The following is a 14,433-nucleotide window of genomic DNA, read 5'->3' on the forward strand; positions in this document are numbered from 1 at the left end:
AAGCGCTGTCTGTGTTGTACTTATTCAAGCGGAATTTTGTATTTCATCAAATCCCAACATGTTCTAATATTGGACGTAATCTCGCCTGCACAAGCCAGAGTTTGTCGGAATTAACGGAGTTTCATCTTAACACCTTCCATATTTTTCAAAAATTGTGTTCCCAATATGTTCCATTACCTTCTAATCGGTCATCAAAGCTTTTGAAGAAACAACCCGATGGACTCGATACTTGATGACAACGGACTAACCCGATATGGTAAGGTGCAGGCTTTTAATCGGGATTTCCGTGGACGTTGATTGGTCCTTGCGAACTATACTCGACATGCACTTGAAGAACACTTAATCTCATTATCACCGAGAGGAAATATATAAAAGCGACCATTGCAGCTGGTGGAAAGTAAGGAGATATCAAAGACTTCTTTGCTTTCTTCATCGCTTGAGATTGTTACCTTCAAACACCGTAACTAAAATGTCCAACAATCAACAGATCCTCCGCTCTGAAGCCGTTCTCGAGAAGTATGGCAAGGCCCTTGCTGGAAAGACAGGTGTGCAAGACCCCAATTGTATGCCAAGGAGAAGAGTACTGACGAAACATGCTTTCCTCCAAAGTCCTCATCACCGGCGTTTCCGACGACTCGATCGCAGGCGAACTCGCACTCCAGCTTTCGGCCGCCGATCCAAAGCTCCTCATCCTGAGTGCCCGTGCCGAGGCAAAGGTGGCAGGAATTCAAGACAAAATCAAGTCAGCCAAGCCGAATGTGGAAACCCGCTTTCTCAACATGGACCTTAGTGACTTGGCTGCCGTGCGAGATGCTGTCGAAGACCTGAAGGATGTGCCTCACATCGATCACCTTGTCTGCGTGGCCGGCGTAATGTTCCCACCTTACAGCAAGACCAAAGATGGATTTGAGAGCCAACTGGGCGTCAATTACCTGGCGAACTTCCTATTCGTGAAGTTGCTCTTACCCAAGATCCGTGCTGCAGGACCGGGCTCGTCTGTGGTTATAATGGCCTCGTCCATGGCCAGACAAGGGAAGATGCACTTCGACAACTGCAATTTTAGTGTTAGTTCGACTCACAGCTTATATTTAACAGAGCTGACATTCAATTCCCTTGCAGGATGGTCAAACATATGACCCCATGGTCGCATATGGCCAGTCGAACGCTGCGAGAGTTATGTTCGTTAAGAGACTGGGTAAAAAGTTGAAGGCTGAGAAAATCCGTGTTTTCAGTGTTGATCCTGGCGGTATGTCTTACTTCTTCTTACTGCGCAGTGAATCAAGCTAACAAGATTTAGCGGTTCGGACCGGTCTGCAACGACACTGCCCTCCCGACTTCCTGGACCAGGTCGATGAATGGAAAAAGGCCGGAGGTATGTGTTGCCCTCTCGGTGGATGGTTTATTTCTCACTAACCGACTTCTCTAGCCATGATTGACATGGATGGGAAGCCAATGGAAATCCCCCCTTGGACTACTACCTCAGAAGGAGCCGCCACCGTCATCACAGGGATGATTGACCCTACCATCGCAGGTAATCAAAAGACCTACCTACGTAAAATCTGTCATGTTTCCCTTTGACTAATCATGTATGCAGAGGACAATGGCTCATACCTCAACCAGAACGCAGTCTCCGACCACGAATTGCACACCCATATCAACGACGAAGGCAACTGGACCAAACTTTGGGAGCTGAGCGAGAGCCTGACTAAGGAGAATTTTTGTCTATGAGGCACGCAAGTTGAAATGACTTTGCTGTGATTATTATATATGAATTGGAATATCACTTGATCTTAAGCATGATGGGCTTTTCCCCTCGTTGTTTCCTCCAGTAATTAGAAGTCTTAATGACATCGGGACAGTCGTTTACCATCCAACTCCATTTCCTGGTCAACGTCTCCGAGACCTCATAGGCACGTGGATCCCAAGCTTCGCCCCAAACACAAAGCCCGACCTCTTGGGAAGCACAACCCCCATAAAGATCGCTGCATACTTCATCTTCGTCGAGTACATCAGCCCTAGACAAGAGCGCCTCCCGTAGGGACAACATTGGAATCAAATCGATCCAGGGGTGGTGGATGATTTCCTTTTGTTTTGGGGATGGACATAGGCTTGCTGGGAGATGTGTCGCCGACGTCGATGGACCGACGAGGTTGAACTGCGAGGCGAGGTCTTCGTTGAGAAGATCAAGTGTGAGGCCCATAAGTTCGGCGTTGAATAATATAGCTCGGAGTATATTGTACTGGGAGATGCAAAAAGTGGGATTGGGTGTGAGAACCGGGTTCTCCATCATATGCAAAGCTTTTGCACGGAGCCAGATCATACATTCATCGCGCTGGACAGGGTTGAGGTAACAGAAATGTTCTTCATTTTGGCGGGGAGGCGGCGATGGTTTAGTAACTTGATGGCTTGTTGTTTCTTCTATGAATGCATTCTTTTTTGGGATGTTTGAATCCTCGACATAGACAATCCATTTGCTGCCTGCCGGGTTGCGTTGCTTTTTACACTCTGACGCCTTCCTTTGTCCTATATTAAAGGTTAGTCTGAACAGTTCATATAGTTGAGAGGCCGGGCGTGTCGAATAGGGGTGCCACCTACTGCTCGCACGTTGATTGAGACGATTTTGGAGTCGTCTTCGGGCCACAGGATCTAATACGCCTATCGAATTATCTGAAGCTTTTTGCTCGAGGGGCAGTTGATCAACTTGGAAAGTCATCTTAAAGATCTGTCGTTGATGGCACGAAGTGTTTAGACGTGAGAAGCGTGTCCAAGGCAATGCCAAGTTCGGAGTTAGGGTAAAGTCCGGGGGGTTAGGTCCGAGGTAAATCGGACAGCGTAACTGGACGACTTAACTACAAGTATTTTAGAGCTGGTCTATTCATCTTCTATTTTTTTAAATTGGGCTCAATAATATTGACTAGGTTCCAAGTGTCCTAATAACACTCCGGGAAACTCGGAAATGCGTCCGATGGTCTGCTCACCCCTTCATAGTCATGACGTAGCATAATTAGTGGCCAAACGTCCAACGGAATAACGGTCTATGTCTTGGAGACAATGGCCGTCTAGAAATTTTCTGTCACAGTACATATTAATCTCATTTATTGCTGGATATAACATGACACTTTCCAAGCTCCGGCGGATACTCACCTGTGGCCATAAGAAAGACTCACGTTCCAAACCAGAAATCAAGCCACACACAGAGACTGCGGATGATAATAGGGATGATGATCCTTATGCCACTTTGAGCGAGGTGGCTGCTCCACGTCCGGTTGAGCCCACAAATGAAGAAGAAGAAGCAAGGCACGAGTCGCTCGATAAGAACATCTCCGAGGCACATTCGCACCAACCTCATCTTGGCAATAATTGAATGGTTTAACACAGGTATCCGGTGTGTGTACCTTTCGTTTGTTGGTTTCTTATATCGGGGACGTTGCTAACATACCGGAGAACGACAGCCCTCACGGAGTGCACCGGGGCATTTGCGGGAAATCAGTAACAGTGTTCCCAGCGATCGATAGCTCCAAATATACACTCTTTAGCCTCAGGGTCTGCATAAGGGGATACTGTTCCCCTTTGATCGGGCATTCCGAGCATTTTGGTTGGACTCTTTCCAAGGTTCAGGTTGTTTACATGGACATGACGAGCCCCGCTAGGTTAATTATAAGCTTAATTTTACTCTTGCTTACCTCACCTCACATCGTAGAAAAACTTGCACATATATCCAAAATAACAAATACAATGCAGATCAGGGATCAAAGACCGCCTGAGAATCATGGGACGGTAGTCCCACGATCAGCAATGCACATATCTGGGTGCGCGATGTGGCGTGCAGCTTGCCTAGTCGGGGGTGGTGCTTGAGCGTCTTATAACATCCAAGGGAAGTTTTTTTCGTCAAGCAGCTCTTTCGAGACCCCTTGTTAAAATGGCAAGTCGGAAACAGACATCATGTCATTCAATTAATTAATTCGACCGAATACTCTTACTTTGTCCAGACAGAGGCATCATACTCTGTCATCAAGGATGTATACTCGGGACCGGCCGCAGCCCATCCTTTAATGCCCCCTGAGAGAACCAAGCTCTTGACCTCGGTATCCTGTTGATCTTCCAGATAATCCGCAAACCAGCCGGCTGCACGAGTACCTCGACCGGCAGATGATCCTGGATGCAGATTAGTATTCGCTTTTCACAAAATCGATATCTTATGTATCCAGCCAAACTTACCACAATACCAAATCACATATTTCACGCTGCTGTTCGATACAAGGGAATATAATGTCGGGATCGTGGGGTATAAACTCTGAGCGGGCAAGTTCAATGACCCTTGGATCGTTCCTCCCTTTTTGACACATCAGCTCATGAAGATGTCACTTCCTTTTTCGGACTGTCCATACCTCATAATCTGTCCGACGCAAGTCAACAAGAATAAAGTCTTTGCCTGCTTGTTTACCATCTCGAATCCATTGCACCAGCTCTTCCCGCGATATGGAAGGTGCCGCACCCCTTGGTGCGGGATATGCAGCATGCCAAGGGAGTTCGGTTGACATTCTGGCTAAGGTAAATATTGGAATTGAGTATTGAGAGGTTTGACACTCCTAAGACTGCTGACAGCAGGTTGAACGGCCTACTTAGGTACCCCGCTGGCTGTCGGGAATGTCGCTCCCGCGCGCTGATTGGTCGGACCCACTCAGATTCTTCTGCCAATCAGCGCCCACCCGTGACATATCCCTGCCATTAGGTTCTATGGAAATATTCACAGGGCTGGCCAATATAAAAGTCCATGCTACCCTAGCTATCTTGAATTCCAACCATTTATATTCTTCTATTCAAGTCTTTGATCGGATAATCTCGATCATTTCTCATGGCGTGCACACGCACACAGGCATGTTTGGATGTCCCCTCCAGTCAACCATGCGACGTTGAAAAGCAAAGCGAGATATCTTCTCCAGCTGAGCCACAGGAGAAACAGTCGATGTTCTCAAGTCTTGGTATCCTTGATCGATTTTTGGCAGTATGGATTTTCCTTGCTATGGCTATTGGAATCATCCTGGGAAACTTTGTCCCAAGCACAGGCCCTGCCTTGCAAAAGGGAAAATTCGTGGGAGTCTCTGTTCCTATTGGTGCGTGCAAGTCCAAATGGCTTCCGAGCTTCGTACTAACTGAATATGTATTTCCAGCTGTGGGTTTATTGGTCATGATGTACCCTATCTTGTGCAAGGTTCGGTTCGAATCCTTGCATCATGTTTTCCGAGAGAAGCAAATTTGGGTCCAGATGGCCTTCAGCGTTCTTCTGAATTGGATTATTGCTCCTTTTCTTATGGTTCGTCATTAAACTTCCCTGACGCGAAGCTTACCACTAACTTGGTTCCTCTAGTTGGCCTTGGCTTGGGCGTTTTTGCCCGACGAGCCAGAATTGCGACAGGGACTGATTGTTGTTGGGTTGGCACGATGCATTGCTATGGTAAGCCTAAATGACTCAGAAGCTGGGCCGTTGGAAACAAGGTATACTGACTCCTATCCTCTATCAGGTCCTGGTTTGGACGGGTCTAGCTGGAGGCGATAGTGAATATTGCGCCATCCTTGTTGCTCTCAACTCGATTTTGCAGATGGTTCTTTTCGCCCCAATGGGAGTATTCTTCATCAGCGTCATCAGCGGCGACGAAGTCACATTCGAATATTCAATAGCCGCCAAAAGTGTTGCAGTGTTTCTCGGAATCCCTCTTGGTGCCGCAATTCTCACCCGTTTCGTGATCCGACGGATTTCTGCGAAATGGTACGACGAGACCTTTTTGAAATGGCTCAGTCCATGGTCTCTCATTGGGCTCCTATTTACAATCCTTGTGTTATTCGCCTCGCAAGGCCGCCATGTGGTCCACCAAATCGTCTCTGTGGTTCGAGTCGCAGCACCGCTCATCGTTTATTTCCTTGTCATTTTCTTCGCGACACTCCTTGTCGCTTACAAATTGGGATTCGGGTATAAGTTGTCCACTGTGCAGAGCTTTACTGCTGCTAGCAACAACTTTGAATTGGCTATTGCTGTTGCGGTGGCGGTGTTCGGCGCGGATAGCAACCAGGCTCTTGCTGCGACTGTTGGGCCTCTTATAGAAGTCCCCGTGCTGTTGGGTCTGGTATATGCCGTCAAGTTGATAGCGAGACGACTTGGCTGGAATGATTAATATCAAAATGCATGTATAGATTATCAATAGTTAATTGGTCAGAGAGCCCTAATCTACTTGGAGTCACACCCGTATACGACCTGCGGGGTATTTATTCAGCAGTGACATGCCACTTTTACTTAATTGGACCATCTCAACTTTCCTCCAGTTCATCATAACGTATGACATCTAAATATTGGAATGTTCGAAGGTCTTCAACTTCATCTCTCTATCCCATAAGTCCTTTGGTACGATCAACTTGAACTATGCCTCGTCCAAAAACGAAGACCAAGGTCGGTTAGCTAGGAACAGTCCCATCTGTCTATCTATTTGATTGTGTCCCACTCACGTTCTACTCGTGTAGAGCGAAGATCTCGCCCGTATTCGCAATAATCAACGGCGCTCAAGGGCAAAACGGCTAGAGTATATTCGTGACTTAGAGGAAAAAGCAAAGAAATACGACGACTTAATCGAATCAACGTCAACCCCGTCCCTACCAACCGTTGAGAGACTGCAATCCGAGAATGCCTGGATGAGAGGGTTACTGGCTACCCTAGATATCAACTCTAACTCCTTGGATGCACCTGAACCACATATGGTACCGGCGGTACGAGCACCAGATTGAAGAACCATGGTCTTCAGATTCTGACTGTTTCAAGATCACGGGCTCGCTCTCCAGTAGCATCGAAACTCACCAATATATGGGAAATCAAATTCCCTTGACATTTTGGGAGCAATGGAATTCGTCCAGTTTACCGCCTGATATGGGGCTAAACTTCGATATTCCGTTACTATCGAACGACGCCAATATTTTGACCAACTTGGACACTCCCACAGTAGGACAGACAGAACTGAACCCTCAGCTTAACCAGTATCAGGGTTGCTGTAAGGGCGCTGAATCAAGTGCTACAAGCAACAGCAATACAACTCTGTGCTCCTTAGCCTGTCAATGGGTGATCCAATGCAATACCAAAGGTTTGGAGTTGGATGTCTTGTATTTTCGAATGGAGCATGGTTTCAAGCAGGGGAACAATCCGCTGGAGGGATGCAGGGTGGATAACCAAGTGCTTCTTGAAGTCTTAACAGAAATATCTTGAGATATGTCGGTTCAATTTCCACTATTATATCCATATCTCCTACTGCTTAACTGCGTAAATCTGAAACGAGCCTGGATGAAAATCAGTCAGTATCGGTCCAACAATCGAAGAGTCTTGAAGATTCACCAGCCCATTCATTGAAGTCATGCTCCAACAAGTCTCCTTCAATGGCATTATTCACTTGTGCTACTCCACAACAACCAGGTCGTTCCGACTTATCGCTCATATTTTCAAGGCCCATCTGCTCTTGCACCAAATCTTTGTAAATGTTGAGATCACTGCGGGTGTCGACAATCGTGATATCTAAGAAGGAAAGGATGGTTAGCCAGACGCACAAAGCACAATCGCACTTCGACATATACCTTTGAACCCTGCCTCGGAAAGGTACTTCTCGTACTCGTGAACCTGGCTGGCGCCTGCAATGCATCCAACGTAGAAAGAAAGACTATTGGTCACTTCTTGCGGGAGTTCCTTTCGAGTCAAAATATCACTGATGGCAAGACGACCTCCGGGTTGCAACAGGCGGAACATCTCTTTGAACGCAAGATGCTTGTCCACTGTAGGAACGAGGTTTACCACACAATTGCTGATGATGCAGCTGGCAGTGGCGTCTGGCAGGGGGATAGACGTGATCGAGGCTTCAACAAAGGACACGTTGGAAGCACCCGCTTTCTCCGCATTCTTGCGAGCGAGTTCAAGCATGCTCTATATCAGTTGTGTTAGCTGGGATAGCCCAAGCTGTTTATGGAAGTGTGATTCTCACCTTCGTCATGTCCACACCAATAGCCTTCCCTCTCGGACCAACTTTCTTGGCTGCCAGCAGCACATCAATGCCACCACCGCTCCCGAGATCAATCACCGTTTCGCCCTTGAACAACATGTTAGATAGTCGCATTGTAGAATAGTCCAGTGGCAAGGTGAGACTCACCTCTCGCAAGTTGGCCAGGGCCAAGGGGTTCCCGCAGCTCACTCCAAGGTTCGCAGCCTGGGGGATTGAGCTGAGGTCTGCAGCCTCGTAGCCGAATGCTTGGGCAATTTTTTGCTCAGTTCGCTCCTGCTCACTGGTGGATGAGCGATCAGCCAGGTCGCCATAGCGATCTTGGACATGAGTATAGATGGCGTTCGAATGCATGTTGTGTGACTCTGATTTATGAAAGAGGTGATCGGAGGAGGTGCAGGTCCTGGGTTTAAATATGTGCAAATGAGAATCCCCGCTTCTAGACGTAGCGGCATGTCACCACATTGGATGAACTCTCAATCACTACGTGCCAACAGTAAGTTAAAATCAAGCACTCAACTCCATACCTCATAGCACGATATCAGGGGCATTTCATTGGGTCACACTGTATCTGGCATGTCACTACATTTGACGAATGAGAATGGTAGAACGGGCTGGAGCCAGTCCGCAAATCTTAACGTTAGACTGAAATCCATATGCAAAAGAGAAGAAAAAGGAAAAAAAGGGACGCTGTTTACCCAGCCCTGTGAGCCCTGTGACCGCCCACCTCAGATACTAAGTTCCGATCAATTACCCTGTAGGTGTGGGAAAACGCGCCTCTATAAAACGCCGGGGTGGGAAAGGGAATACTTACTGTAAACCCCTCTTCCCTTCTCTTCCCTATAACCAAAAGGTTTAATCGGTGAATTGCAGTTTAACTTCCATGATCCAGCGCAACCACTAATCAGAAACCACATTACATCTCAAAGGAACCATTTACAACGTCGAAAGATGGGTTCCATTGTAAGCTGACACAAATTAAATCACTCAGTCCAAAACGGTAAATCGTAGAAACCTCCACCGTCAACCGGAAATTGGCCTAAATTTCGGGTCCCATGTCTACAGACAGGCTTTCCGGCCAGCTGAAGGTATTCCTGCGGCCTGTAACTACAGAGCTACCGAGAGGACCCTGTTGGGGCAACGTGCCGTGTACGCCGCCCAGCATGAATTGCGATCGGTATCTCAATGTTTAGACACGATGAAATCTTGAGCTTGCGCGCGTCGAGGTCTAGGCGGAACCCCTCATGGCCCATAATATCCATTCCTATGAGCAACTTGGCTTTCAGATTGTCCACCAAGTGTGCTTCGACAGGTATACGGGCCGCGTTCTCCGAACCTCTGAAGAAGACATCGAATGAGACGAATGCCGAGGATAGATGTCGTGACCCGATGCCGGCCACTGGCACCGGAGTGCACTTGTGCAATGGGAGGTCCAACGACCTTGCCAGGTCTGCGTCAATAATTGTCATAACACAGCCTGTATCGAGGCAAGCTACGAGTAGCTTGTGTTGACTGGTGGGGCCGACGACGGTGGAGAGGTAGCGCCAAGTCTTATATTGGAGGCCTGGCTGTGTGACGCGCGGTCTGTCAGATTGGACTATTGGCAGCTCAGGGGGTAACGTGTCCGGGTCGGTTGACGGGGCTACGTAGTCAGATGAGACGTCCAGTCTTAGTCGGTCATAGACGCGCGGCCAAACAACTGGCTCAAACCCGAGCTCGTTGTACGTTGCTATCCCGTTGGAGGACACGGACTATAGCTTAACCTGGCCCAGCACACTACCGGAACGTCCAATCCCCTTTTGGAGCTTTGGCAACGTTCTCGGTAGTTGCGCAACATGACGATGCCTTTTAGCTCCACAGTCATGGCGATTACGGATTGGTGGGTTGTGGTACTAGCCACAATCCCCAGTCGTTCCCTGATGGACTCGAGAGAAGGAGTCTCATTCCGCCTAGAGATATTGGAGATGCTCACGCTTGGAGCGGCCATTCATAGTGGTAGCAGCAACTAAGACGTCCCTAGCAACGATAGATGAGTCTTAGAGGTCCGAGTGGGGGTAGGAGAGTCCGTCCATACCTCGTATAAATAAGTAAGTAAGAACAAAGTGAAAGAGAAGTGAGGTAGAAATGAGAGACCCCTAACTATGGAACCTTCGCGAGAATGATCAGGCCAGGCTGAACCCGAGATAGTTGTTACAACCTGCCCCTGGACTGGCGAGTTACACACTAGGCCAAAAGACCACTATATCTGAGCGTTACGCTCAGATATTCCAGGCTCCGATATATATAGTGCGTGTCGTGACAATAGTGTCCCTAACGAACAACATGACTCTTGAGGGAAATGTCCCAAGTTTCTTTAATTTCCGACTCAAGTATGCCTGTGATCAAGGAGATCGGAGATACGCAGATGAAGTCTAGTAACTTAGGCAGAGATTGCATTCATAGAGAAAGTAATGTTATATAGCCCGGCTCTATAGGGCCCTCGCCAATATTGTTTGTTGTCCACTTACTCGCTATCGCTGTCAAGATCAAAGGGGAGGCTCTCGAGCCAACCGAAGGTCATCCTACGGCCGGTGGCCTTGCCATTGTCTGCCCGGCCATTGGGGAATCTCGTGAATGGCACATCCAAGCCCAGTCGGTCATATATACGCAGCCACACATTCTGCGAGAATCTTATCTCACTGTCCGAAATAAAAGTCGGCGAGGAGACAGAATGAAGTCTGATGATGCCGAGTGCATCTCGGCAACGATCGATCCGTCGTTTTAGTCTAGGTGCCTGCTGGCACCTTCCCTGGTAAAGCCGAAGCATGGTTTCAACCTGCCGCAGGTCCTTCCCCATCGTATTCATCGATCTATCGACCGCGGCTGTGGGAGATGCACAATGCTGGGTTCCGTCCACTAGACAGGGGATCCTCATCGCCGCAATCAAGACAAGGCCAGCAGCATAGAGATGGTCTAGCTGCTCGCACTTACTATGGTCGTCCTTCTCCATATTGTATGAAAGTGAGAGAGTTTGCACAATGTCTTGAGCTGCAGTGAGACATTTAATAGCGCCATGGTACACCAGCGCGAGAAGAAGAGACGAAGTCACCGAGTCCATATCCCTGCCGGTGATATGAGGGTTCTTTTCACATGCGCACGAATGGGAAAATCGCAAAGCTAGTATCAAGAAAGGCCGATACTGCCGAAGTCGGAAGTAGATATAGCGTAGATGGGCCAGGAGGGACAAGCGGCGGCCGATTGGGTCGTACTGGGAGGCAAACTCGATGCTGGCTCCCTTCCATCGAAGACATTTGGGCAAGCCATCTTCCCAGCTAGACAAACTCTCATGCAGGTCATGGAATGGACGTAGGTCCACGTTGGAAATCCATTTGATAGGGCATTCCATGCGAGTCACACGAAGACTGTTTTCAACGGTGATCAGGTCATCAGTGTTCCTCAAAAGCGAGGCGCAAGCAATGAAGAAAGAAGCTGCCGCAAACGATCGTTTGCTACCATACGCCTCCATAGTGTCCTGAATATGGGACTGTAACGGCATTGGATGGACGTGAAAAACATCGAGGCATTGATTGGTGACACCAAGCTGGAGGGCGAGAGATAGTTTCTTCATCCAGAGAGACAACCATATCACCCGAACCTGTTCCAGGGATTCTTTGTCTACAGCGAGGCAACCACCATGCAGCGTGTGCATCTGAAGGGATTCGGCTTTCCCGACAGCCAGAGATATTATCTCCCAACCTTTTTCCAAATGTCCAACCATGTGGACATACTGGACGTGAAGGATCCGTCGGTGGAAATAGTGAAGGGAGGGGGTATTTCCCTCACCCTCCAGTGTGGATGCAGCGGCATCGCTCCACTTGCGGCCTTCCCAGAGGCTTTCTTCGAGAGTGAGGTGGCAGGCGACTGCAAGACAAAACCCGAGGACTGGATCAATAACGTTTGGTGCGAGCCTGCCGTCATTCACAGCCATGTTGAAGGCTACTTTCAGTTGGTCAAGATCAAGAGCGGGGAAGAAAAGGCCATGACTCTTGAGGAAAATTCCCCACAGTTTCTTGGGAATATCGGAGGGGAATAGTTGGCTGTGGGCAATGGTGCTGTTTGAATTCGACAACTGTGTGTCAGAAGAGACACCCTCAGGAGCCGGGGTGATCAAGTCGTTGGAATTCGACGGCTGGGTGCCAGAAGCAGCACGGTCTGGGGATGGGGCAACGGCGTCGTTGGACTGGCCACCAGGGGTAGGACGTTTCTTGGACGGCGGATCCATGGAAGGAGACGCTGCAGTGTCATTTGATTGCGACGACGTGGTGTCACCAGTCGGATCAATGGGTTCCAGAGGTGGTGTGGATAAAGATGAAGAACGAGAGGGGAAAGGAGGAGGATAGGTTGTTGAAAGAGAGAGGAGGGGGGAAAGAGGGGGATGGGGTGTTGAAGGAGACAGAGAGACGACAGAGTTTTCTATACGTGTTGTTGTTGTTCTTGGGGGCTTTCGTGGGGTATGGGAGGAAGGCACGCGTGGAGAGGTAGGCTTGGGTGGCGCCTTCCTCGTTGAGATTGGAGTTTCTGTTTTGACACCAGGACTGTTTGCGCTGATATTGGCAATCTCTTTATCTGGGTCTAAGAGCTCCGCAATTTTCCTTCGATTCGCACCAGTCAGTTTCGAGTCAGTGGCGATGGCAGCAAGGATCTGGTGGCGGAGGAGTCCGATGCGTGGGTCTTTCGGGTTCAAGCTATAGGACTTTGGATTAAGTATGATGCTTTTCAAGCGATGGAGGAACAGAGCGTTGTGATTGGCTGACGGCGGTGCCGATGCGCTTGACAGACACTCTTCAACGCATATTATACGCTCCTGCATCTTCTTCTCGTTGGGGCTCATCAATGGGCCATACAAGAAATTTTCAAAACGACTGAGAAGAGTACGAGAGCATGGGCCACCCTTTTCCAGCTTGATTGTTGCAGCTTGCATGAGATCATCTTCTTCACGCCACTCGTTATTGGATGGCACACCACTCGACCCAGCAATCGTGGGTTCAGTGGTTGGGCGTTCAGACTTGGCTTTCATGAGTAGCTTCACAATGTTGCGTAGAGTCCCTGTTGCAAGGTTGCGATGCCTCATTCTCTGAACGTTTATTTCGGTAGTCAAGTTGCACCGGAGCTCCATTTCATCTCCAGGTAGGGTGGGTGATATACTACGTGGTGGACGACCCGATCTACTTCCACTGGGTATGCTGGTGCCAGATAGAGAGGTTTGAGCCGGCTCCGGCGCAGATTGACTAGCAGCACTTCCAGAGTAAAGTTCGGATATCCTCTGCCGTTTTGCGGGAGGTGGTTTGAGCGTCTGCATCTGTTGGGCGTGGCTAGAGTGATTGTGGATGTGGACTGCAACCACGTCATTGACAAGTTCAGTCCGTTCAGAACTGCCTGCAACCCTTGGTCTCTTTTCACCCGTTAATGGTGAAGCAGAGGGATTATCGAACAATGGCCCAAAGAGTGGAGCACCAATCTTCTGAGTGATTCTGTTCTGGGCACTTTCGTTCTCAGTACTAGATGATATAAAATTAGCCATTTTGACTCGGTCAAACTGGTATCACTGGTAAACATACACTGGTAAGGCCACGGAAGGATATGAGCATTCGGCTTCAAAGCCCATGCTCAGACAGTTCTGGCAAACTATGTAAATAGTCAGTAACGCAATTCCAATACTTGTTGCCCTATCGAGTCACGGGATACTTACCTGGTCTAGTGCGGTCACAGCGACGGTGCTTTGATCTGCATTTCGTACAAGAAGACGCAATCGGATGAGTTGACTGTGCTGAAGAAGTCGTTGACAACGGAGCCGATGGTGGCCGCAGAACGTCGGCGCCATTGGCTATTGGCGTTTGAACTCCCATTGTCAGATTATGTTCTCTGAATTAGATCTATGGATATAGTAGTGTTAGTCTGCATTGTTCGAACTCGAGATGATAGAGTTGGCCTGGCTGAGTGCAGTGCAACTTGATAGAGGCTGCATAGGCCCCCATAAGCCAGCAACAAAGAGCAATTCCCACTTTTATTTTTATTTTTTTCTGTAATCACTCACCAACATCGAAGGTCGAAGTGATCAAGTAAAACTGAACAGCATGAGGATGTTAGTTCCTGCTTGGTCCGCAAAGTACTGGTTCGCGGTGAAGTGAGAACAACCATTTGCACTGTGCCAAGCGAAAGATGTTGCGCCAGCACCACAGGGTGAATTTGAGACTGATTATCGATGAATTCAATAATATGTTTATCTGAAATGATTCACCAAGGAATAATTGATGAAAAGGGATGGAGGCGCGTGGCAGAATCGGGATGGTCAAGATGACAACACGGTTGTGAAACTCAGATCACGGCGAGAGATTCGAGGCGAAACAAGAGTTCAAGATCCAATTCAACC

At 48.5% G+C, this 14,433-nt stretch overlaps 8 protein-coding genes across 8 annotated transcripts; 3 read left to right on the plus strand and 5 right to left on the minus strand.

Annotated features, from left to right (window-relative positions):
- Positions 1-469: 469 nt before the first annotated feature.
- Positions 470-1,728, plus strand: N7525_003314 (uncharacterized protein; the record flags this gene model as incomplete). The annotated part of the gene is made up of 6 exons (XM_061212666.1): positions 470-545; positions 610-1,064; positions 1,120-1,246; positions 1,298-1,372; positions 1,427-1,531; positions 1,595-1,728. 6 exons carry the CDS (start codon positions 470-472, stop codon positions 1,726-1,728), a joined length of 972 nt encoding a protein of 323 aa, XP_061069687.1.
- A 52-nt stretch (positions 1,729-1,780) lies between these two features.
- N7525_003315 (bZIP transcription factor) lies at positions 1,781-2,713 on the minus strand (the record flags this gene model as incomplete). The annotated part of the gene is made up of 2 exons (XM_002559235.2): positions 1,781-2,523; positions 2,596-2,713. The coding sequence occupies 2 exons, from the start codon at positions 2,711-2,713 to the stop codon at positions 1,781-1,783; spliced, it is 861 nt and encodes a 286-aa protein (XP_002559281.1).
- A 399-nt stretch (positions 2,714-3,112) lies between these two features.
- Positions 3,113-3,364, plus strand: N7525_003316 (uncharacterized protein; the record flags this gene model as incomplete). The annotated part of the gene is made up of 1 exon (XM_061212667.1): positions 3,113-3,364. One exon carries the CDS (start codon positions 3,113-3,115, stop codon positions 3,362-3,364), a length of 252 nt encoding a protein of 83 aa, XP_061069688.1.
- A 612-nt stretch (positions 3,365-3,976) lies between these two features.
- On the minus strand, positions 3,977-4,541 carry N7525_003317 (putative arsenate reductase (Arc2); the record flags this gene model as incomplete). The annotated part of the gene is made up of 3 exons (XM_002559234.1): positions 3,977-4,155; positions 4,219-4,333; positions 4,389-4,541. 3 exons carry the CDS (start codon positions 4,539-4,541, stop codon positions 3,977-3,979), a joined length of 447 nt encoding a protein of 148 aa, XP_002559280.1.
- A 314-nt stretch (positions 4,542-4,855) lies between these two features.
- Positions 4,856-6,170, plus strand: N7525_003318 (arsenic resistance protein; the record flags this gene model as incomplete). Its single annotated transcript, XM_002559233.1, has 4 exons — positions 4,856-5,114; positions 5,172-5,314; positions 5,369-5,455; positions 5,523-6,170. 4 exons carry the CDS (start codon positions 4,856-4,858, stop codon positions 6,168-6,170), a joined length of 1,137 nt encoding a protein of 378 aa, XP_002559279.1.
- Positions 6,171-7,285: 1,115 nt separating this feature from the next.
- Positions 7,286-8,378, minus strand: N7525_003319 (uncharacterized protein; the record flags this gene model as incomplete). Its single annotated transcript, XM_002559231.2, has 5 exons — positions 7,286-7,317; positions 7,373-7,549; positions 7,609-7,951; positions 8,010-8,114; positions 8,175-8,378. The coding sequence occupies 5 exons, from the start codon at positions 8,376-8,378 to the stop codon at positions 7,286-7,288; spliced, it is 861 nt and encodes a 286-aa protein (XP_002559277.2).
- A 761-nt stretch (positions 8,379-9,139) lies between these two features.
- On the minus strand, positions 9,140-10,011 carry N7525_003320 (uncharacterized protein; the record flags this gene model as incomplete). The annotated part of the gene is made up of 2 exons (XM_061212668.1): positions 9,140-9,775; positions 9,802-10,011. The coding sequence occupies 2 exons, from the start codon at positions 10,009-10,011 to the stop codon at positions 9,140-9,142; spliced, it is 846 nt and encodes a 281-aa protein (XP_061069689.1).
- Positions 10,012-10,527: 516 nt separating this feature from the next.
- Positions 10,528-13,909, minus strand: N7525_003321 (transcription factor domain-containing protein; the record flags this gene model as incomplete). Its single annotated transcript, XM_002559229.2, has 3 exons — positions 10,528-13,561; positions 13,622-13,688; positions 13,753-13,909. The coding sequence occupies 3 exons, from the start codon at positions 13,907-13,909 to the stop codon at positions 10,528-10,530; spliced, it is 3,258 nt and encodes a 1,085-aa protein (XP_002559275.2).
- Positions 13,910-14,433: the final 524 nt, after the last annotated feature.

Source organism: Penicillium rubens (assembly GCF_028828025.1).
Source record: "Penicillium rubens strain IBT 27055 chromosome Unknown utg000002l_segment0_segment0, whole genome shotgun sequence".
NCBI lineage: Eukaryota > Fungi > Ascomycota > Eurotiomycetes > Eurotiales > Aspergillaceae > Penicillium > Penicillium rubens.